Source organism: Conger conger, chromosome 17 (genome assembly GCF_963514075.1).
Source record: "Conger conger chromosome 17, fConCon1.1, whole genome shotgun sequence".
Classification (NCBI taxonomy): Eukaryota; Metazoa; Chordata; class Actinopteri; order Anguilliformes; family Congridae; genus Conger; species Conger conger.
In genome coordinates, this window is record NC_083776.1 from 31,745,693 (window position 1) to 31,770,588 (window position 24,896).

The 24,896-nt window shown below is 44.4% G+C and overlaps 1 protein-coding gene across 2 annotated transcripts in view; it reads right to left on the minus strand.

Annotated features, from left to right (window-relative positions):
* Positions 1-2,082: 2,082 nt before the first annotated feature.
* LOC133116959 (leucine-rich repeat and calponin homology domain-containing protein 1-like) overlaps positions 2,083-24,896 on the minus strand; it is a 56,233-nt gene continuing 33,419 nt past the window's right edge. The window contains exons 9-21 of one of the 2 annotated variants that reach the window (XM_061226995.1): positions 24,059-24,174; positions 22,963-23,030; positions 22,058-22,144; positions 21,396-21,473; positions 21,119-21,155; positions 20,302-20,418; positions 18,957-19,004; positions 18,334-18,403; positions 16,253-16,366; positions 13,068-13,177; positions 12,292-12,429; positions 12,084-12,161; positions 2,083-4,624 (exon numbers count right to left, since the gene is read on the minus strand). In XM_061226995.1, coding sequence (XP_061082979.1) covers positions 4,511-4,624; positions 12,084-12,161; positions 12,292-12,429; positions 13,068-13,177; positions 16,253-16,366; positions 18,334-18,403; positions 18,957-19,004; positions 20,302-20,418; positions 21,119-21,155; positions 21,396-21,473; positions 22,058-22,144; positions 22,963-23,030; positions 24,059-24,174 — 1,175 coding nt within the window. In that variant the 3' untranslated portion in view covers positions 2,083-4,510. The remainder of the gene's footprint in view (positions 4,625-12,083; positions 12,162-12,291; positions 12,430-13,067; positions 13,178-16,252; positions 16,367-18,333; positions 18,404-18,956; positions 19,005-20,301; positions 20,419-21,118; positions 21,156-21,395; positions 21,474-22,057; positions 22,145-22,962; positions 23,031-24,058; positions 24,175-24,896) is intronic. The other variant, XM_061226996.1, reaches the window with a different exon arrangement.

Sequence of the window (24,896 nt, forward strand, 5' to 3'; positions counted from 1 at the left end):
AAAGAGCAGCTGATAAATGTTCTTGTCTTGTAGCATTTTATTGTAGTCTAATTTACGAGTTAATCGATCATGGCGCATACGGCTAATTAGCCATGGAGAAAGAACTTGGCTTTCGATGTTAAGAATATGTTCAGTATCTGGTGAGTTCAAAGACTCTGTGACACTGAAAAGAGGCATCTGGTCGGGGCCGGAACACTGGCCCTGTATATGTGTGTGATCTGGTCAGGGCCCGTACACTGGTCCTGTATATGTGTGTGATCTGGTCAGGGCCCGTACACTGGTCCTGTATATGTGTGTGATCTGGTCAGGGCCCGTACACTGGTCCTGTATATGTGTGTGATCTGGTCAGGGCCCGTACACTGGTCCTGTATATGTGTGTGATCTGGTCAGGGCTCGTACACTGGTCCTGGAGAGCTACATGCTCTGCAAGATCTTTTTTAAACCTTAATATCTACAACCAGCTCAGGCCTAAGAAACCAGATAAGGCCAGTAAACAGTGTCCATTGTAATTGATCAATGAAGTACTGTTAACCATACCCTGCATTTCTCCAGGACCAGTGTAGCAGACACCCATCTGTGGAGTTGTGAAAACAGAAGTGAAGTGCTGCCACCTGGTGGTTGAAAGAATGTCTTGAATTTTTTATTTTGGGCAAAAATGAGAGAGAAGGGACTGGTTGCCAGTTCAATGTCAGTCACTGTTCTTTCGCTTCTCTCTGTCTCTCTCATTTTTCACTTTTTTTGTTGAAGCCATGAATCACATTTTATCAATTTTTGTTTCTTTCTTTCTTTTTGGCTTATTTTTTTTCTTTGATATTAAAGGGGGTCTCTCGAGCACCTGCAACGGGAAGCTACTGTCTGTATTGATGTCCTGCAATCTGACTGGGTCTAGCCAATTTTCATTTGTGTTATCTTATTGGTCAATGGCTGAGTTTACATTAATCACCACATCCAGTTGGAGCCCTGTATAAACAAGAACATGATTTGTCAGAAGAAGCAACTGAGCAGTTTTACATATAAGCACGTCCCCAGGTATTTTGATGGGCTCATCCCAGCTAATATACAGCTCGAGCAAGCTGGCCATTAGAGGCTTGCTAGCATGAAGCGTAATTTAGCATTACAGATGGCCCTGCTAGCAAACAGCTTTGGTTGTTAGGTGAAGAGGAAAATAAGGCAAAATAGTGAATGGTGCTGCTGCTATGGGGCCACTGTACTGCTGATTGTACTGACTGCCACTGTACTGCTAATTGTACTGACTGCCTGCCACTGTACTGCTGATTGTACTGACTGACTGCCACTGGACTGCTGATTGTACTGACTGCCTGCCACTGTACTGCTGATTGTACTGACTGCCTGCCACTGTACTGCTGATTGTACTGACTCACTGCCACTTTACTGCTGATTGTACTGACTGCCACTGTACTGCTGATTGTACTGACTGCCACTGTACTACTGATTGTACTGACTGACTGCCACTGTACTGCTGATTGTACTGACTGCCACTGTACTGCTGATTGTACTGACTGCCTGCCACTGTACTGCTGATTGTACTGACTGCCACTGTACTGCTGATTTTACTGACTGACTGCCACTGTACTGCTGATTGTACTGACTGACTGCCACTGTACTGCTGATTGTACTGACTGACTGCCACTGTACTGCTGATTGTACTGACTGACTGCCACTGGACTGCTGATTGTACTGACTGCCACTGTACTGCTGATTGTACTGACTGCCACTGTACTGCTGATTGTACTGACTGCCACTGTACTACTGATTATACTGACTGCCACTGTACTGCTGATTATACTGACTGCCACTGTACTGCTGATTGTACTGACTGCCACTATACTGCTGATTGTACTGACTGCCACTGTACTGCTGATTGTACTGACAGCCACTGTACTGGTGATTGTATTGACTGACTGCCACTGTACTGCAGATTGTACTGGCTGCCACTGTACTGCTGATTGTACTGACTGACTGCCACTGATGGCGGTCTGATGGATGCTTTATTACTGTGAATTAGTGGTACCTACTGTCAGATGTGCAGTCTTCTCCATCAGCAAATAAAGAGACACCTGAGAAGTTTTACAAACTGGGCTTTACTGGTTCAGTAATACTTGTAATAACCTGTACAGTATCTACAGTCATTAGGGCAATGGATAAGAAAAGGTCATGCAATCACAAAATGCTGTACAACAAATAGTGATATCCATACACAACATAAAAAGAAGTATAAAAACGTGTTTGACTATGTTACATCATGGGTGAAATATAACAAAGACAAAAAATATTCATCCTTACCAAAGTACAAGTTTCATATTTTATATACAGAAAAGTTGAAAAACACACTTGTAATGATCCAGCAGATTGAACTTGACTAAAACATTGTAGTAAAATGTTACAAATTTCAAAAAATTCTAATATATTCAAGATACCAAAAATACAAAAGAAAAGGTAGATTTGTAATTTGTGAAATCATCAAGACATTACAAGACTAAACAGCAATAAGCTTACAAACACAGAGCAGGTCAATACATTTCCTGCATAGATTTTCTTTCCGAATGAAATTAACTAATGGGAATCACAAGCTGATGGAATCCAGTCGATAGACTCCAAGAGAGATGCTGTATTTAAAAACACACTTACAGCAAGCACCTTTACCTGCCACAGAATATGACTTGCTCTTTCCCACACAACTATTTTACCCCCTCTAACAGATGCAAAATGTTCAATTATTTAACTGAAAACAGCTCCTGCTTTTGTTTTATTATAAACAGATGTTTGTAAGAATAATTAGAAAAATGCTGTAGAAAAGCACACTGATATTATACTTCCTACTGCATTTGCTGTATGTGTAGAAATATTGTATATTTAAAAACCCTAGAGTGCAAAAGGGTAGTATATAATAATCTGAGACTCTGGGGATATGTACAACATATAAACATAGAAAAGATACACTTATGTAGTGCACTTAAAATATCGTGCTGCCACGATAAGTTGTACTGTAGTTCATCTGATTTCTTAATTGCCCTGTTTTTACTTTTGGTTTTGGTTTGAACTATATTTGGGAACTGGAAAATCCATTCAGCAAAATTACAATTTACAATTTGACTCTTATTAGTTCATTACATCATACATTTACACAGAAATGTTCTACTGCCTTCAGTCCTAGACACATATGCTGTACACAATCTTCTCATGAAGTATACTGCAAAGCCTGGGGTAAAAACACAAACACATTCCATGCATCCACTGGTCACAAAAGAGCAAACTCTCCTGCATACACATGGCAAAACTAAAACCTTATGATAACATGATAACATTAATGGAAAAACCTCTGGCTAATGCTAATGGAAGGCCATTGTGCTAAAGCGAATGCCCTGACTAGTACAAAAAGGCCATTATTTAAACGTACTTTCAGAGTCATAGTCATGTGGAAAGGGTATGAACAGAGTAAGATAACCTTGCTCTGTGGGCTAGTCTCAGGGTTCAAACTGACACCCCAAACTCTGGTAAACATATTCTATAGCGTATGTGCACTTTCTGCTCCCAATAAATGTTTGAAGAAATATTTAGCATATTAAGTGATTTCTTATAACACCAACAACCTGACAATAGGCTTAGTTGTGGACCTCAGTCTTTTGCTGTATTTATTTTGAATAGTGGGGTAACTCAGATTCATTCATCCTGTAATTGGAATGTTCAGACCCCCCTTCTCTCTTACATTCTTTAACACAGCAGAAAAGGGGGTTAAGTTTGCAGTTCCACTCATAACCAAATACCAAATATTCTTCCAATGCTGTAGTACTGTTATTCCAAGACATCTTGCCAATACTGAAAGAACACTGTACAAAGAGATACAAATAAAAACCATCATAAAAACTTTTACAAAATATATTACCTACACTATTACCTACAAGTTAACTTTGCAAATTACATTAAATCCAAAGCACTGCTTAAATCCTTCACCCATCTGCCAGGAGTTTTAATAAATAAAAATAAATAAGAGCTGAAGAGCTCAAAGTGATTGTCAGGATTGGTCACTGCCCAGAATGCTTCCACATGAAAATGTTCTAATGTAAACTGACTGGCAATAGTGTATTGTATTTATCAGGACAGCACCACCTAGTGTTAATGTTGAGTCAGACCCTTTTGCTGGCAGTGAAAACGAGTTCTCAATCACGTCAGTTGAAAAACAAAAAGCATATTCCCATAAAAACAGCTAAATTTCAGGAGGTATGGTAGCGAGCCATTTATACAAATCAATAGAAAAAGTCTGTTTAAAACCAGTTTGTAAATTGTCTGTCAAGCCACACTTCCATCAATTTACTTTTCACACAGGTAAAGCTCTCTGAAACCCCGACCCCAGGTAACCTGTTTGAAGCCACACCCTCAGGTTAAGCCACACCCTGACAAAGCCACGCCCTCCAGTAAATCCACACCCTCAGGTAAACCCACACCCTCAGGTAAACCCACACCCTCAGGAAAACAGCCCACCGCTCTCCTCTCAGCTGAACAGGGCCTGTTTGATGCAGGTCTCGTCCACCAGGGCCTGCACTGTGCTGCTGACCTTCACCAAACCTTTCTCTTCAAGTATATGATGCGGCAGGCACAACTTCTCCTGCAACAAAGAGAGAGCCAGAAAGAGAGATAGAGGGCAGCACAAAAAGAGTAAAACAGAAGTGAAGGATCAGCACACTGCATGTGATGGTAGGGCTCAAAGTAGTGGTTTGGATGCTACATACAGTTGCTGCATACAACCGTATACAATACATGTGGTCCAGCATGGACATTGACAATATGTGAGATAAACACATCATTTAAACAGTCCTGCAAAGGTTTCTTACATTTATGCCCTTTAAAGGCATACTATGCAGGATTTCTTTCCACTCTTCACTCCTGTGTTCACACTCAAAAAATGTCTACTCCCCCATATGCAACCCCGCCCGCTGATACTCCAAAGGTGATTCTGGCCGTTGCAGACTACTGTGTGACAGCAATGAGCTAAGAAAATCACAGTGTAATATGATTTCTCAAACGTCTGCTTCAGTAGTAGCTTTCCACACAAGCCATTTAGTTAGCAATTTAACTGACATTACTCGTGTTCGTATTTAGCTAAACGTTAGTGGCGATGTTAGCCAATTCTGCTAAAAACCAGTGGATTTCAGCCTACTTGCTTGCAAGGATTGTGCAAATTCTGTAACATAAGCACGCATAGCATACTCACAAACACATAAATTCATGGTCGCCTTTATTGTTATCAGACATTTCAAGTCTTCTGAAACCAGGAGTCTTTTGGATTTAGGCATGAGCTCCTTGCCCAATTCAGTAAAATCTCCCAAAAATAAAAGCAGTGCTACCTTGCAGTGGGAGCCAGCTATCATGGCCAGCCAGCTGACGTATGAAATTGAAACACATTGTATAATATGTCCACACTGTAAAATCCAATTATACTCTGGTCATACTGCAAACTGTCTTAAAGCTGCTTCATTGATCTACTGTAATATGATCTCATATCATGATGTATAAACAATTGTTTTTCATAACTTGATTTCATTTTATGATGTTGCCAGCCCTTGCACATAAGGGTAAATGTGTGGGTATGTGAGTTCCTGTTTGTTTCATGTCACACCGTGAACAATTCAGAAACACAGAGGGAATGGACCGATGTCTAAAACTGAGCAAAATCCAGTCAAACAGATGCCTCATTCCTCATTCAACCAAAAACTTGATTCCTAAACCTGGCAGAAGCAAACCACTCAGAATAGTAAACCAAAACTTTAGAAAATAACCCAAATTATACATTTATTCACTTTGCAATAGACTCGGTCAGCTATACAATTCATAAAAATGACCAGCGTCACAAAAAGCACTGGAATCCAAAGGGAAAGAGAATGCAACAGTGAGTAGTACAACTTTCAGGTAGTCATGACAACAAGGGGACATCTAAGAGCTGTGCATATTGAAAGAGGAATCCAACAACCAATCATAGTATAGAGCTCATTAATCTTATTCCATTAGGAATTATCAGTAGCTAGACTTAACTCCATATGTCCTGCAAAACATTTGTTAATGAATTGGTTACTAATGAACGAGTTGGGCTTTGCACAGCAGTGGAAGTCAGCGTTCTCTTTGTCCAACTATTTTGCCTTCTTTTGACTGCTGGTCCTCGTGTCCACTGCAGTCTCAGCTGTGCCAATGGACCACCGCAGTGGCTACGTGCATAACACAGCATTATTGATGGGTAACTAGCGGACACTGTACTGCATGTTTTTCTGACTGGGAGTCCATTTGACCACCATTACAGAATTACCTCAATTTTACTGTGACGCATTCTGAACAGTCACAATATATACAGTAAGTCCTTCAGTTGAGTTCAAAGTTGTGTAAGGTTTTCTTATTTATTATTTTTCAAAATGTACAAAGAACGGAAAAACATATTTACAGCACATTAATACAATTCAAGCAACTTCACTCAACTATTTCACAGAGTAAAAATGTAGAGGTTATGTAATAAAGAAACATTTCTCAAAGGCATGGATACTGTGCAGGGCTTTGGGCCAGAGCAGCGGATAATCACAGATTCTCTATTGTATCCAGACTGTCAGCTCTTGTGCTCCATCTGTCTCCTTTGCCTCTTTAGTCTTGGAGGTACCAGTAGATACGGTTCTTGTGCTTTGTTACAGCTTATGAATATTAATAACCCTATAATTCACCCTTGATTCATATTCATAAGATGTACCAAGTTGGAATATGTCATCTTCATTGCTTGAGAGACTTTCAAGAATCAGTGAGTATATGGAGGAGACCATCAAAGAAAGTAATGGCCATCAGTGTTCTGGTGAGCCCCACAATTAAGAGATTTTCCATTTTACAGGAAGTGGCTTACATTAAGTCCTCTGTTAATTGTATCTCCAGCTTTGTCCAACTGTGTTTTACAAGGTGGAAGAAGAGTGGAACAACTCCAAGATCACCTGAATCATCTTACATTCATGAACATCAACAAGTCTTTGGACCACACCAATCTGCTTATATACACACTTAATGAAAAACTAAGACAGCATTTCATAGGACAGTATTAGTCCAGCTCTACAGATCTACAACTGAATCAGTGAATCACTGTCTGTGAAATATCCTTGCAATAGGCTAAGAAAAGATGCCAAAGCACTGCTAGAGAACTGGGTCAGCTGTCAAGATACATTTTTATATGAACTGTGAGCAGTCAGTAATGTTAAAGAGATATGCATTTGTGAACATCAGAAAACAAATAATGAATAACAAATACTTGTCAATGTGTGGAATAGCTTGCCATGTCATGTGATCGCGGCAGAAACCCAAAGATTGTTTAAGTGCAGGTGTTATGCAGTGCTCGGTACTTGAATCTGTTGGCAAATAACAAGCATAACCTGTTCTCGCCATGTGATATTACCTTCTGATTGTTGGTGATTGCATTCATGACCATGTTCTGATTGTTGTTGTTGATGTTCACAATCATATTATTATTGTTATGTTCATGACTATGGTCTGATTGTTGTAGACTATATTCCTGAATATGTTCTGATGGTTGCCGATTATGTTCATGATTATATTCTGATTGTTGTTACGCTCATGATTATGTTCTGATTGCTGCCGATTATCTTCATGATTATGTTCTGATTGTTGTTATGTTCATGACTATGTTCTGATTGTTGCTGATTATGTTTATGATTAGGCTCTCATTGCTGTTGATTATGATCATGTTCAGATCTGCAATGCTGACAATGGGTAATGTGCTTGCTCAGAGCACAAAACAAGTCATTTGCTCCGTGCATTGTGCCTGAGGGACTAATCCAACCCAGGGCGTCACAGTCATGCATACAGAAAATGATCTTAAAACGATCTTATCTATTGCGTGTTATTGCTTTGTGTCACAGCAGTCGTAACATATTTGTGTTGTGTGTTCTTTTACACTTGATATGGCACAGACCTGAGCCCTGAGGTTTGTTTCTTACCTGTACACAGTGAGGGCTGACCATAAGAGATGTCACAGGTGGCAAGAGGACTCGAAGAGTGATAGCAGAGTGCAGCTCAGCCATAGAAATATACAGCAGCGTGACCCAGGAATCGACACCCCCAACTTTGAATTGGACAATATGCATACAGTATGTGTGTGTGTGTGTGTGTGTGTGTGCGTGTGTGTGTGTTGTACAGTACCATCTCTCCCCAGCTAACTCACAACATCCACGCAACGTTGCTGTACGTTCACAGCAGCATCGTTGTGGGGATGTTACATGTTAGTCAGGGGTGGGCCTCTTCCTTTGAACAGGGGCAGGAACAGGCGAAAAGGAGGGTGTTCAGTAGGAGGCAGTGCAGAGGAAGACCAGGAGAGGTGGGATTGAGGCGGGGTTGAGAAAGGGCAGCAGCATTATGTCAGCTCACTCCAGCTGTACGCAGCGAACAGTAGAGCCAGACAGAAAAAGTGTATGATGCCCGAGCCAATCAGGTCCCAGAAACACCAGGAAGGGGACGGGGCCTGGGAGGCGGGCTTATCACTGACAGCCTCTGCCTCGGCCACGCCCTCAGCCACGCCCTCGGCCACGCCCACGCCCTCAGCTGCCACGCCCGCGACCTGGCCCTCGGCCCCACCCACACTTTTGGCCACGCCCTCTCTGTCGGGCTCGAGTGCCACCAGGGAGAGGACGGTGTTCCGCACGGGCCGCAGGTCCGACTGCAGAACGTCGTACGCAGAGCAGAGTGAGGACTGCAGGCCACAGGAGAGAGAGGAGAAGGAGGCAGAGGAGGGGGCAGCCATCAGAGGGCAGAGAAAAATAAAGCATGAGATTAAAACAGAGGCTGGAGTTTAGGAGTGTGCATGTGCATGTGTGTGTGTGTGTGTGTGTGTGTGCTGCAGAATGATACACACCCCTGCTTTCTGAGAAAGAGACACACGGCTTAGCACGTCTATGAGAGGGTTCTCATTCATAAAGTAGGGAGTAAGGCTTCTCCTTTTTCATACCCGATTGGTCTTATTCCAAGCATAAATGCCCAGGGTTATTGGTAAACCCAGTGCAACACAGACACGCAGGCGTCCTCTCTCAGACAGCAGGAGTGTTGAGTAAGGTTAAACGGTGTTAGCGGTGCGGATGGAGCGTTCAGTGAGCTGCAGCTGCACGGGTCGCAGTGTTCAGGCGGGTGTTGGCGCATTCCAAGCTGCACAGAAGCCAGACAGAGGTGAGGCGGAGGAGAGGCCGGGCAGTTAGGGTGATTTACAGAAGCCGCTACAGCGTGAAGCCCATGAACCCAAACCCCAGCAAACTACAGCAGCAAAGAGAACAGGGCAAAGCCCCGGGACAGTCTAGTAAAGAAGCTGAGGCACATGAATGTACAACAAGAGGCAGGCAATCACACAGTATATAAGATCCTAAGCATAGTGTTCAGTCATTGGCTACATTAAAAAACTACAAGGAAGCTAAAAAGATGGACAGGGAACAGGGAATCTGCAGGAGTCTATAATAGGCTGTACACTACAGAACAGCTATTGGATGGTGACAGTAAAGCTACAGCGCAATATACAGTGGAAGTAAGAGCAGAATACTGCAGAAGACTGGTTTCCTGCAGACTCACTCCAAACAGTGAGGATCTTATTGCCCGACCATATTAAACCTTGTGACAGAAAGTTACTGAGCACTCCCCACTTGCCTATAGCCACTTTATTGGGAGTGTAAACTAATTACAAAAAAATTTCAAAAAATTTTCTTGATTATAGAAAATGAACAGAAATGTAATTGACACCTACCCGACAACCTAGCCAGTGGTAAGGTTCCCCTAGTTTTAAGATGGCTTGTGCAATCTCACTCTGATGTTAGGAACTATTTACCTGAATCACTACTGCCTTTTCTGTTCAAAGCTCTGGAACGAGCTGTACATCTCTCACCTTTTCTCTAGTAGCACAACCCGCTCAACCCTCACCAGTCCGGTTTCCAGTCTGGGCACCTGATGGGAGATTGCACTCCCCACTGCAAGAGCCTCATCACTCACCTCTGTCTTGATCCTCCTTGACCTGTCTGCAGCATTTGACATGGTCAACCACCAACTCCTTCCACCCTGGCTGAGATGGGCATTTCTGCGACTGCCCTCTCTTGGTTTGCTTCCTATCTAGCAGATAGGTCCTACCAGGTCACCTGGAGGGGATCTGTCTCTGCACCTCATCCCCATCTCAGAGGAGTCCCACATGGCTCTGTACTGGGGCCGCTGCTGTTTTCCCTTTACACTACTCTCTTGGTTCAGTAATTGTGTCACATAGCTTCTCATATCACTGTTATGCTGATGACACTCGATGTTTCCTTTCGCTCCCTCTGCCACACAGATTAATGAGAGAATATCTGGCTGCCTGGCTGACGTCTCCTTATGAATGGCCAGGCATCACCTAAAGCTCAACCTCAACAAGACTGAGCCACTCTTCATCCCTCCCAGTCACAGGACATCCTTACTACAAGAACTCACAGTCGCCGTAGATACTACAGTGGCTGCCTCCCGCTCTGCTAAGAACCTGTGGGTGGTCCTGGATGACCAGCAGGACTTCAAGAGACCAAGTTGCAGCAACATCACGGTCCTTCAGATTCCTTCTGTGCAACAAGAGGATGATTCGGCCATATCTAACCACATACTCCACAAAGCTAGTTGTAATCTCCTGGTTTGACTACTGCAACCTCCTAGCAAGTCTGCCAGCCTGTGCCACTGAGCCGATACAGCTCATCCAGAATGCTCAACCTTCCAAAGTTCTCACGTCACCTCTCACATGTTCCCTGCTGAAGTAATTTCTCCAATGTTATCCATCAAACAGAGGTTTGTTTTAGGTGTTTTCACAGTGGTACACCCATTATTTAACTATGTCCTTTTAAAAACACCAAAGAATTGCCTGGACAAAATTAATATGTAATATAATGAAAAACATTTTTTACTACCATTCTTTTTTTAAAACATTCCAAAAGCCCTTTAGAGTCAATGGTTCCTGGCTGAGGAAGCTATTTTTCCCTGAATGATTTGAAAATCACATACAGGTCACAGATAAGCAGATGTTTGGCTCCATAGCTGCACACTCAAGTCTTGGTATGAGTCTGTGAGCGAGAGAAGGTGTCAAGCAGAATTATTAATAATGAAAAAAGTTGTATTTCTTCTGGAATACTTGGACCTGGTCTCACAGATAACCGCTCTGCTTATATGCACTTCTATAAAAGGCACCAGTGTTCTGTCCAACATACAGTAACTAATTTCTCTAATTCCCCTTCTACCCACTTGCAGCAAAACATGGAGGATTTTCACTTTAAAATAGTTTTCATTGTGATTATCTCACAATAGATAGATAGACCGCTCTAAAAACAACCATTATGAAAAGCTATTTTTCTCCATAAAACTATATGGATCCCAGCTAATGTGCATGTTATCACAACATTCCCTTGAGAGTGTTCTGGGAATGTTGTCTGAAGTCAGTTGGAATGGTGCGTTGGGGGGTAATGGCTCTGGTAGGATGTGAGTCTGAGGGTAGATCATTAATGAGGTGATGCTTCAGAAGCCAAAGCCATGTGATGACTGCGCACTCTGAGAGTTATAGCTGTTCTATTACCCCTGTGTCTCTCACAGGGCTGAGGGGGGTGGAAGGTCTTTCTGGGATCAACACTGGTACCATCTGGGCAACCTAGCCCGGTATCTAGGCTCAAAATTAGCAGTGAAACTAGTTGGTTTGCTCTAAGGTGAAAAGAAAAACCAGATGATTCTTTGACTCTCCAGGTCCAGGGCTGGTGAAGCATTTATTGGAGCATTTTTGGTGCACCATGGAGGCCATCCCAGGACCCAAGCCCACTTCCACCCCACTCACTGGTGTGTGGTGTGTGCAGGGGTGTCACTGATCAAGGATCATTGGACCTTCTGTCTGATACTCCGAACTTTCAAACATTCTCACCAGCCTAATCATCATTCTCTTCCCACTTCTAGCCAATATTCTCATCGGTAATCTCACCTAACTGCTAATCGCACACTGTAGCTGATCCTGGTTCAGTGAGCTTGACGGCTCTATGCGACGACAGGAAGCGTGTCACACTCACCTCTGGGACGCCCAACTTCCTGCAGGCATCCAGGAAGTTCTCCACGTTCCTCCGACACTTGGCCATGCTCAGCTTGGGCTGAAGCACACACACACACACACACACACGCAGACACACACACACACACACACAAAGAGCTTGGTCAGTGAGTAACCCCTACACCCCCGGTCGAACCCTTACCCAGGGTAAGGTATATCCCTGTACGTACCACGGCAGGGGAGGGCACGTGGATGCTGTTGACGGAGCGGGGGCAGATGTGGTTCACCAGGTGGCAAAGCACCACCCCGTCCATCAGGGACGGGCCCAGGTCCTCGGGTAACACCACCTTTAGCCTGCTTTCAATGTTCTACAGGTACACATACACACATATGCACAGGTAAACACACAGGCTAATAACATACTCACACACAGGTCAACACACTCAGACACAGGTCAACACACAGGCTAATAACATACTCACACACAGGTCAACACACTCAGACACAGGTAAACACACAGGCTAATAACATACTCACACACAGGTCAACACACTCAGACACAGGTAAACACACAGGCTAATAACATACTCGCACACAGGTCAACACACTCAGACACAGGTCAACACACAGGCTAATAACATACTCACACACAGGTCAACACACTCAGACACAGGTAAACACACAGGCTAATAACATACTCACACACAGGTCAACACACTCAGACACAGGTCAACACACAGGCTAATAACATACTCACACACAGGTCAACACACTCAGACACAGGTCAACACACAGGCTAATAACATACTCACACACAGGTCAACACACTCAGACACAGGTCAACACACAGGCTAATAACATACTCACACACAGGTCAACACACTCAGACACAGGTAAGCACACAGAGCAGAGAGAGAGTGAAAGAGAGGTGTGCAGATGGACAGAGTGAGACAGTGAAAGAGAGTAGATGGACAGATTTGTAGCGCCGCCATCATGCCCGGCTCACCTCTCTCAACTGCTCCGTCAGCTCCAGCTCCTCCCTCAGTTGCTCCATCTTGCGGCGCATGGTGAACTGGGGGTCCATGGACTCCAGGCTCTTGGAGGTCCGCAGAAAGACTGCACCCCAAACCCAGGACAGTGAGACAAGCGACAGCCAGAGTGAGAAACAGCCACCCCCAAAGAGAGAGAGAGAGAAAAAAAAGAAAGAAGCAGCACTTCCCCACAGTCACACCCAAAGAGAGAGAGAGAGGTCGGGGCAGGGTGGGGAAGGGTGTTTGGGTTGCACCACCACTCTCGGTGGTGCACAGCATACGTGGGTCACATCATCAACTGAAATGCTTTAACCTTTAAGACATCAGAAGGGGAGCAGTGTCTAAGTATCTTCTTTGTGTTTCATCCCTTAAGTGCTTATTTTAAGACTAAGTGCTTATCTTATTTGTTCTTGACTGGCTAAACATTCCACACAGCTTGTTTCCTAGGTCTTGGTTGCTGGACGCACCCTAAAGGAAACCACAAAACCTGTAGACACTGCTGAGTTTGACTGTCTCTGTCTGCGCACACAGTGATACATTTTTCCCATCAAAGCTAATGCTATAGTGATTTATTGGGAACAAACAGCCCCTGAACAGAACACCAGCTGCCACAGGGCTACACTGACACCTTTCAGATGGGCAGCTGATACCATCTACAAAGCCTTTTCTGTGAACCAGTCTGCATCAGGTATATCCACGGAGGCCAGTTTTTCAACCCTCTAATACTCATTCCAGCCACAAGGGGAAACCTACTTTCTGTCAACTCGCCAACACAGAACAGCCAGCATTTTGAACTTCCAGAGACAGACAAAATCTTAACACATACTTGCTCTTTGAGGGGCAGCTACCCTGGAGAGTATCAGAGATAAAGGAGAGCATAAACCCGTTGAACAGGAAGAGAGATGATGTCAGGCTGAAATCATGTGTGTGTTATCACAGGATAAAATCCTGAAGCGAGCAGCAGCCAGGCTGGGAATGGTGTTAGAGAACAAAGGGCCCAGTATGGTGCTAACTGAACAACACTCTCTCAGTGTTAGTGTAGCGTTACAGATACTGTAAGCAGTGCACAGGAAGTACTGCAGACCAGACCGGGTTCAAAAGGCTCACGTATCTGCAGGGGTGTTTTCACATTCTACCAAAATACATAAATACTAGTAAAATTATATAATTGGCATATAATATAAAATATATTTTCAGAAATGTGGGGATTTTGCACTCTTCCGTGTGAGTTACTGGGCATCATAAAAAGAAAATGCCTTCTATCGAAGTTTTTGAGAAAGCTTGGTTTGGATTAAATGAATGAGTAAAACAATGACTGAATGAATGTGAATGTGATCATCTTGACATTCATGTAACATAGTAAGATAAGGCGAAGCTGCAAAGCGTTCAGTGAACTGTGTCAAGGCTCTCTCTTTTTCTTTTTCTCTCTGTCTCTCTCCACTTTTCTCTCTTTCTGTGTGTCTTAGGGTGTGGGGGTGGGATGACAGAGAAGCTCACTGACAGCGAGAAGCACTTCCTGTGAGCAGAATGCTTTTGTAGTCCTGCGGTAGAGGCTGCAGAAAGGGCCTCTTTTAGGGTCTGATCTTTTTTTAACTTTAAAACATTTCAGAATATGGCCAAGGTCAGGAAACTTTCAGTGATGAAATGTTCTGCAAACGTGTCAGTGCAGGGCAGACACCTGGCTGAGGAGGAGCTGTGTGTTCTGGTGCAAGACAGAGCTTCAATGTAGTCACACACACATGTGTGAACATGTGAACACACACAAGCATGAACGAACGCACACACACACAAAAAAATTTCAACCCACATATACACACAATAAGACAGCAGGTGCAACTCAAATTTTAAAAATGGACTGCCCCATTCACCCAGACTGAAACTTTGTTTTATTTCATAATGCTTCAATTCTCAAAATGAACACGTCTGTTTTAATTCAGAGAGGTTGGGCAAATTAGTCTGTCACAGTCCTGCCTGTAGGGGGCACTCACACTCTGAAAACAGAGTGATGTGGCACCCACTTGCTGTGGCAACAGTCTGTTGCGGTTCACTCTGTCTGGAACAGGAGGTGGCGAGTCCAGTCCTGGAGGGCAACAGCATCTGCAGTTATTTGTGGTTTCCTTTCAATCAGCAGCCAATTAAAGCCTTGAGAACAATGTGCGTGGCCTCCAGCCAATCACTGGCTTAAATGAATGGCTTGTGCTGAACCACAGCGAAAAACCAGCAGACTCAATGGCCCTCCAGCACTGAAGTTAATCACCCCTGTCTGCGACGTTCAGGATATCGGCGTTTCTGGATAGTGATGGCATGCAAATAAGTTATGAGAACTGTCAGATCGCTTAAAAATAAGAAAAGATCTATTTTTACAGAATCCAGGCAACAGTACATGCATGGAAAGATCTGGAATTCTTACAGGATGACAACGCTTCAGCCTTTTCTGTCACCAAATCCCAATTCTAAAATACAAATACAAATAAAAATGGGGAATAAAAAAAAATTATCTCCAAAAAATGCTAAATGCTAAAATGCTAAAAAAAAAAGAAGTAAAAACTGTGAAATACCACGGCTCTCGAAATACATTCCTGAAATGCTTCAGAGAAAGAGCACTGCACCCATCCCTAACCTGGAGGGAAACAGAAATCTCTTGCTGAGTGTGAGGGCTCACAACAACTCAGACTGCCCCGGATGCGGTTTCCATTCCATTAGAGGGACGATACTCCCCTCAGGACCATTAGCTAATGCTGAAAATATAAACCTATAAATAGCTGGGAGTACTTTGGAGCAGCCCACAATAAACAATAACCAGAGTCTCTGGCAGTAATCTCACCTTCTTTAAATAGATTTACTGTTGTAAAAGTTTGTGAATAAAAAGACGGGTCTTCTCCCCTGTCTGGAGTCATAAAAGTCTTCCCACATGACCCAAGCAAGTTCAAAAGCCTGAACACACACCACACACACACACACACACACACACAACATACAACAACAACAAGCAAGCAAGCAGACATACACACACAAACATGCATGTGCATGTATTCACACACATGCAAAGAAACACATTCAAACATACAATACACATAGTTTTTTTTCCCACAGGAACTATCTGGTGCATTGTGGGTCTGTTCTCTGATTGGATAGGACAGTGGAGAGAGGGTGGACCTACCACTGCACAGCAAGTCTCCTTCATCTGGGCTACTGAGGGAGTCTCTATCAGCGGGAGTAGCCTGTGTGAGGGGGCGGAGACAGGGCGGGGGCGAGCAAGCCAGCGAGGTGGGGGCTAGAGGGGAAAAGGAGGAGCAAGGAGGGAGGGCGGGTACAACCCCAGAAAATAATTGGTGGAAATTAATTGAGCAAATAAGAAATAAAGGGGAACGATAAGCAGCAGACATAGACACAGGGGCAGAATGAGGGCGTGATTGCACGAGATTCCATTTACCACATGCAGAGGGTTTTAAAGGTTTTCGGAGAGACGCGGGGTTCGGAGAAGAACGAGGCCCAGCGGGCAGGAAGCACACAGTCACGTGATCATCGAAACGGGGAAAGCGAGAGGAAAAGAGCGCACACAAAAGGATGTAAACCAAACACACAGAAACAGAGACGACATGGGAGGATAAGAGCATGTTAGTGTTGTTTCACAGTTTGTTGTTTCATCACGTGCTGTTAGCATTAACACCGCTGAAGCTAACGCTAACTCTACTGAGCGCAGGGGTGATGGATGCTGCTGCTATTAGCCGAAACTGGACCCGACGCCTTCATATCGGACACAGAGGGGCCGCTGAGGGGCGCAGACCGCCCATTACTGGCACAAAGCAATAAGGCCTGACTGTCAACACAGCAAATTTTAATATGTGCAGCTATCTGGGAGTCCCAGGGGGAGTGTTTACTCAGAGCAGGGCTCTGACTTTGTACTTTAGTATTTGGGAGGGGAGCGTTTGCTTATCAGTGGTTGCCCCGGGAAACGGAACACTCAGGGTGGGCTGTGGTAATGAAAAGCACTTTGAGACGCTTCAGGATTTAGCGCATGGCTCCCCCAAGCCTGGTTCTGGAAAGCCGCAGGGCGCTGGGAGTTAACCATGAAATTGACTGCTTTAATGGATCAGTTATGTAGCAGTGATGATTAACAGGCGCCGCAGAGCTCTCTAAACGGCAAAACAATGTCTTACCAAGTGTTCTCATCGTGTAATGGGACTTAAAATCTTTTTTTCCTCTCAAGTACAAATTATTAGCTTGTTTTAAGTAGATATTCGCTTGACAAGTGGAATTTTCTTACCATTGGAAAATCTTGAAAACTGTCTCACCTCATTGGCAATAGTTTCATCTTATTTAGCAAAAAGCAAAAAAGTAGTAGTATAGTAGTAGTATAAGATTTTGAGTGTAAATACTAAAGAATAAAATCCTGGTTGAGAGTAACATATTTATGTGGTTTTTGCAGTGTCGGACCATGGTTGGGGATGCAGGTGATGACTGGCAGTCTTGCCCTGGGCATACGTGAGCACTAGGAACCCCCCATTTACACAGAGAGGGTAACATATAGTGCATGTCCCACTCCTGCCCCTCACCCAAACCCTGCTGATAGGAAGGCTCGGGGTCCAGTTTTCCAACGTTAGCGCTTTCCAAAGGCAAACGTTCCCCTGTGAAACTGTCACAGTGTGAGGGAAGCTTTGCTGGAATGACTGTCAGATCGGGCGGTACAGTGAGTGTGACGTGGCTGTTTAAGGAGCCCCTGGGGGCTACATCTGTACAGCGCAACATTACTCCACAGGGTCACAGTCCTCTTCGGCTGAGACGGTCAAATTACAGAGACATAAATTCCTTCTGAATACTCGCACCTAGTTCTTTGTTATTCCCTGGTGTGATACCTGGGAATCCCCCCACACACACACACATGCACACACACAAGCACATACACACACACACATGCACACACACACGCACACACACGCACACACGCACACAAACACACACACGCACATACACACGCACACACAAGCATGCATGCACACACAAGCACATACACACACACACATGCACACACGCACGCACACACACGCTACATACACGCACACACGCACACAAACACACACACGCACATACACACGCACACACAAGCATGCATGCACACACACACACACACACGCACATACACACGCACACACAAGCATGCATGCACACACACACACACGCACACACACAAACAAACACACACCCCCAGTACGTCTGTTCAGAGGCCCGGGCTGCACTCACCTGACCGTGGCTTCAGGCCGAAGGGAGGGGAGCTCAGACTGGATGATTCTGTGGAGGCTTCATCTTCCCCCTGGACCCAAAGAGAAACACAGCGCCCTCTTCAGGGAGGCACCTGCACAGCAGCCAGTCTCCCTCATTCAATCCAAGTGTTAGGAAACAGAGCGGTCCCCCCTTTCAGCCTGTTCTGGTTTACACTGAACTTCTCTATGAGGGATTTACTTCAGTCAGCTTCACAGCTGTTAACCCTGAGTGCTGCAAAGTACTGGTGTTACACAAAAATATGTGTTTAAAAAAGTGGAATTGTCAGAAACAAACGTTTCTGTTTTGTATCTAACCTTTTTTTTCACAGTAGTTTAATTACTTCTTGAGTTACTGTGTGAGACATTTATAGTAGAGAGCCAGATGAGGACTGTCGATATACGCATAAGACAAATAAAAAGATATACTAGGTTTTGCATAAAACCAATAAGCACAATTCATATGCACAACTACCCTCATTCCCAGTGCACACACTAATACACATGCGCATACACACACACACACATGCAGGAATGCACACAAGTACATGCACACACACGCACAAACACACACACATATGCACGCATACACACACACACTCTTACCCCGTCTCCATGGTCCTCAGACTGGGCTCCCTGGCCAATCACGTCGCTCTGTGGGGAGAGACGGATCATCTGTGGGTCAGGCAGAGTCAGCGCTCTGCTGATCTCACTCTCTACAGTTCCAGATAAATCCTCAGTAATAAAAAATGATAATTAAAAAGTTTAAGTAAGCATTGAACAAATGTATTTTGGTACACTGGTTCAGTTTATTCTTAGACATGAAATGAAAGCCATGAGACATGGTCCAGTTCTTGTTCTCTTTGTGCGGTCCGGCTGTTTTTCACAGTTAAAATGCTCCAAGCGTAGGGATGACCCCAGTTAAGAATTTACAGGTTTGCAAAAGGTGAGCCAATCACAGCCCCCATGTCCCACTCGGTATGCGTATAGCGAGCCAATCACAATCGTCTGTAGACACAGGGTTTAAAGGAACAGGATCAAAAATGGTGCTCAACGGTCACATGGCTTTTTGGGTGGACCAACTGCAGTTGGTCAAAGGCCCCCAGCTTGACTAGGGCAAGGCCAGTGATCTTAATTGATGAATTGATATTAAGATGAAAACAAAACCTAGCAGACCTTGTGGCTTTTCTGGAAACCCAGCTCTACATCCAGACTGCAAGAGATTACCAGATTATGTGTTCCACACTATCGTTTGGAGCTGAAGTTAAGTAAACAAGCTTACGTAACATTATCTATTATGCATCAGAACTTTCACAGCGCAGGATTTATTTTAACCCCCGTCTAATCGTACAATACACCTCGAGCAGAACCGGGGTAGCAGTGTGTGATGCAGTAACAGACTCCGAGTGAATCTATATTTGCTGAAGGGAAACTACGCAGGACATTTCTCTGTGGTGTCAGGTGACCATGTCGCCATTTTGGCATGCAAGTGAACTCTAGCAGCCTGGGCGACCACTCTCTCTCTCTCTCTCTCTCTCTCTCTCTCTCTCTCCACCACACTGCACATGCAGGTCTGAAGACAGAGATTCTATAAATATGCCAGGTTCACAGCTCTGCATTCTTCTGTAAAACGCTGTTTCCATAGAATTCAAAACATTCCAATCTAAAGCATCTTATGAGCATTCATTAAAGAGGTGTCGCCAAGGAGAGGAACATGGCAATGGATGCCCTGTATGGTAATATACTGGAAACTCATGTAGTAAACCTGCACTTCATCAACCTGCACGTTCTGCTATCAGGAAGCAGAGATGTTGGAAGGAACACAGGGGCTCATCTGGGTAGTCCCCAGAATCTATGTTGCAGAAGTGTAAGCGGTGGTCATGTGACACTCGCTGTGGGGGTGGAGGAGGAGAAATAAGGAACTGATGGGGAGTGGGAGGCTGTCAGTTACCTGGGCTGGCACTTCTCGCTCAAACTGCAGGCAGGCGAGCTGAGCCTCATGCCTGGCCTTCTCCAGAATCACCTCCCTCTTCTTCTGGAACTCAAGGCCTCCCTCAGACGTTTCACTCTACAACACAGCAGCCATGAAACTTTAAATAAACAACACTGCAACCATCAGAACTTTCACTGCTCATAAAAATCACACTTTTCAGTCTGCAACACTGCCTGCAAATTCACACTTTGCAGTGTCCATTAGAACAACCACTCTGACAAGCAACAGACAGAACTTTCACTCTACAACATAGCAGCCATGGCAATTTTCACGACTACAAATCAACCAAAAAAAAGATTTCACACTACAACACGGCAACAATCAAAGCCCATAAACACATAGTAATCACAGAAGTCACCAAACCACCAAAGCTTTGCACTGTTACTGTAAATGTTCACTGTATGAAAGAGCGATGGCTAATAATGCAGTGCAGCAGCCATCAGCAGTTTCACCCCAAAGCAGCAGGGGGAAGCAGAGAGACAAGGGGGGTTCAGGCTCATGGGGTTCAGGGATGTGGGGGCCTGCACTCAGAAAGACTACTGCCTACTAGTTCAAAAAAAAGCCTAGAAACTTCCCCCTCTTCCATACACCCAAAGAAGGGACAGACAGACCCCTGGACAGTGCACAATGTGACCCATTGCGTTTGGGTGATGACACCCAACGCAAAAAAACAGAGGGTGTGATCACTCTGATGCAATGAAGGGTGAATGTCTTTCACAATGACATCTCATCTGCTGGTATCTTCAGTCTTGGACAGAAAACACAAGCAGTTTACCTTTGGTGTGGTCAGTTCACCCGCACAATCCTGGCCACTGCAGAGATTGAAAGACAGAGAAAGAGAGTCAAACCAGCCCAGCTTGTAATGTAATAATATAGTTACAATTACTGTACTTAATGTTTTGGCATTTCTGCATGATAAACATAATGTCACAGTTCCATTTTTCATATTTTATGAGAGACAATAAAAACACACTGCCAGTAACCCTCTGTCAAGAACAGAGCCTGTAAAACCAGCCACAGTGCACTGAGAGAGAGTAGGAGGAGAGACTTACTTGACGGACTCCTCCACCAGAACCATCTCCACCGGGTACAGCTGCACTCCGGAAACATCCGCAGGGTCCGTTTTCACTCTGCAGAGGAGAACCATCCCATTTTACTGCACCATCATCCTTCATCCCAGGTAGCACACAGGAGTAGCTCTGAACTTCACCCATAATCACTCAAAGAGATCAACATGGCTTTCAACCATCTCCCTCCTTAAGCAGAAGAGTACACTTTATCTCTCTCTCCATCATGCTAAATCTACTCAGCCACATTTTAGGCAGGTCTTTGGTTTCAGCCAATGACTTAACAAACCATTTTAAAAGATGGATCAACTGACTTTCTTAGGAATCAGATTTAGTGCAGCTGTAAGAGCCTGGAGATTCCTCCATAGAGGGAGAGCAGGCCCATTAACGCAGCTACCACACTCCATTTAGCCAGAGCAGGAAACGGCATCGTCCAATCTACCCTCACACCAGGAGGTCCAATTGTCAACGTGGTCAACCCCACCATCTGAATCCCTCTCGACCTGGGCCTCATCACAACCAATGGTACCTTGAGGAACACACTGCGGCTGACATGAGCCCCATCGAAGGACAATGGCGTAGCAGGAGGAACCACCCAGCAGTTTGTATAATATATTTTAAAATCAATTTTAGGCATGCCCATTCACCTGTCCGGATCCTGTAGCAGTTCCACTGCCTCTTTCAGTTGGTTGATCATGTCAATGTGGATCTTGGTACCCTCTGTGACCTTGGACCTGCAGGGAGGAAACAGGTGTTATGGTACAGTAATACCCTGACACAAAGCGGTAGGGTAACACTCAGTTAGCAAGTGGCATTTCCACAGAGACTGCTTATCAAGCAGATAAGCCATACCCATTGCTATACAACTGCAAATTTGCATTTATTTAATTATTTAGAAAAAGAGTACGGGATTTTTGACTGAGAGGAGAGGCAGCAATGGGAGTTTATCCGCAGTTCAATCCTGCAGAACAGCAAGCACTTGAGAGAGGAACTGTAGCCCAGGAGAGGAAAACAGAGAACAGAAAGAAAGGGGGAGGCAGAGTGAGGCTATTTTTATTTTGTAACAGCTCTTTGTTAAACACCTGTCACTAAAACGAGAACAAGCGGTGACAAATCAAAAGCAGGAGGAACAAAAGAAGCAGGGATAAAACACGTAACTGCGCAGTGGAAACAAACACGTCTCAGGGGGAGGCAGGGAGGCAGCGTGTGACATTAGGAGCACAGCGTGCCGCCACTTAATACAGCCTGAGGGACAGCGATTGATGCAAAATGATTTCACTAATAATGATAAATAACTTACGGCCAGGATATTCTACATTCAGCTGCCATTCTAATGTCAATTGATATTTATAAGCTATTTAACCATGTACATGTCTGCTCATCATTGCGCTAAAGCTATCTTAAACTTGAACTTGAGGGAGAAAGAGAAAGAGGGGGGCAGAGTGGGTAGAGATAGAGATGGGGAGATGCAGAAGTGGAGAAGAGAAGGAGAGCGGGAGGGAAAAGGAAGAGAGGAGGAAAGAAGAAGGGAAAGAGAGAGAGAGATACCCACGGCTGATCGGAGGCCCAGCTGGAGTCCTCCTCTATCCTGAGGGGTTCGTCGAAGTCTGCCGCCCGGCCCTGGAGGAGCGGGAAACCGCGTTACCACGGCAGCTGAGGCTAAGGCTAACTAGCGCCAGCGCAGACAGCTCACCCGTGCACACACACACTTATAAAGACAAGCACACAACACATGATATCCATACACTTACCATTATACCATACATGCACATTACAATAGCACACATGCAGCAAACACTATTCACATTCCCATTATGGCAGGAACATTACACTACTGCAACATCGCAGCAACACTGAGAAAACCCCACACCAAAGAACACTTTGCTGCCAATCATTGTAACGCATTTAATAACCAGACGAACAGCAGTCTTAAAGAAAGAGGGAAACTCATTCTGTTATGCTATTATCAGTGAGGCTGAAAATAACATGATAAAGAGGAAATCTACAGACACTGGGGACTCTCCTCTGCTCAACCTTTCACCCAGACACACTGCCAGAACAGTGCTTGTTAAAATGCGTATTTATGCATTATTTAGAGGCCCGTGTTTTCTCCGTAGCGCTTTCAGATCTACAAATATCCTCACTGAGGTCATGACACCGGGTTACTAAAAGAACAGAAAAACGCCACATTTTTAAAGAGGGCTCCCACACCTCACTACTTCAGAAAACACCAGACTTTGAAAGCCATGCCCTGGCTCTGTTTTCACATGTTCAAGGGCCCACATAAAACTATAATGTAGGCTACAGACCACTAATAGAGCTCTGGCCTCAATATCCCTGAAAATGAATGCTATCCCAGGATCAACTGCAAACCACTTCCACAGAATGCGTATTCTGATTCAGGAGCCGTTTTTAGGGCATACTTTTTTGTGGACACAAAGGTTTTTTAGATGTTCAGCAAAATTTCTCAACAGAAAAATTAAAGCACTTAGTCATAGTACCAGTAACCTGTCAAATTGTTCTGCTTTTCAAGAAATGTAAAATACATTGTTTTATTTTTCGATATTTCCCTTTTGAGGATTTTCAATGTGCGAGGGAGCCCTGATAAAATCTTTATGGAAACCGTGTGGAAGTGTGGGGGGACTTGCCTTGATGTAGCTGACAAACTGTGTGCTGAGCCCTGAATCTCTGGACCCAAACTGATCCTCTGAAGGCTCAGAGATATCGCTGTCCGTGGGCTTCAGGGAGCTCTGAGGGGAATCACCTGGATGAGCAGAAAACAGGGTTTAATACGGGCCGCTCGGACAGTGGAACAAGAGATTGACAGAGAGATGGTGGACACCATCACTGATACTGCCCATCGGGGAAGGTTTTCATGAACTTAATATCTCATTCACTTGTGCAGCGCATTCGATCAGCTTAGCACTAAGTCTCCACAGTGTTGCTCTGGCGCTTGCAGCTTTGCACCGCTCAAGGTAATTAGCACTGCAGTTGGTCTTACAAGTCACTTTGGAGGGTGTTTGCTAAATGAATAGAAACACACTAATACATGAAGGCATTCAGCAAATTCTATCTAAAGCAACTACATTACACAGATTAACCATAGAAAACAATGGCCCACCCAGTCATCTCAAACCATTATGCTAAACCGTTGCCCTGTTTAGCACACTTTTAGCCAAAGCGACTTATGAAAGTGCACTTGGCATGGGAAAACACTACATGAACTGGAGATCAAAGTTACAGTCATCGTTAAGGTGAATCCACACACATCTGACCTGGGGCTTCTTTCACAAAGCTGATCTACAAGGACACTGATGTGGGAAAACTGTTCTGAGATCAGCACTGTCAGTATGAGCTACTATGCTATTCAGATCATATGAACAGCAGTTATGTTTTTTAGATTAGATTATGGATATTGGACCTGACCTGGCTTGGCCCCGTCCACGCACTCTGATTGGTCCGATACAGCACAAGAGCTGTGCTAAA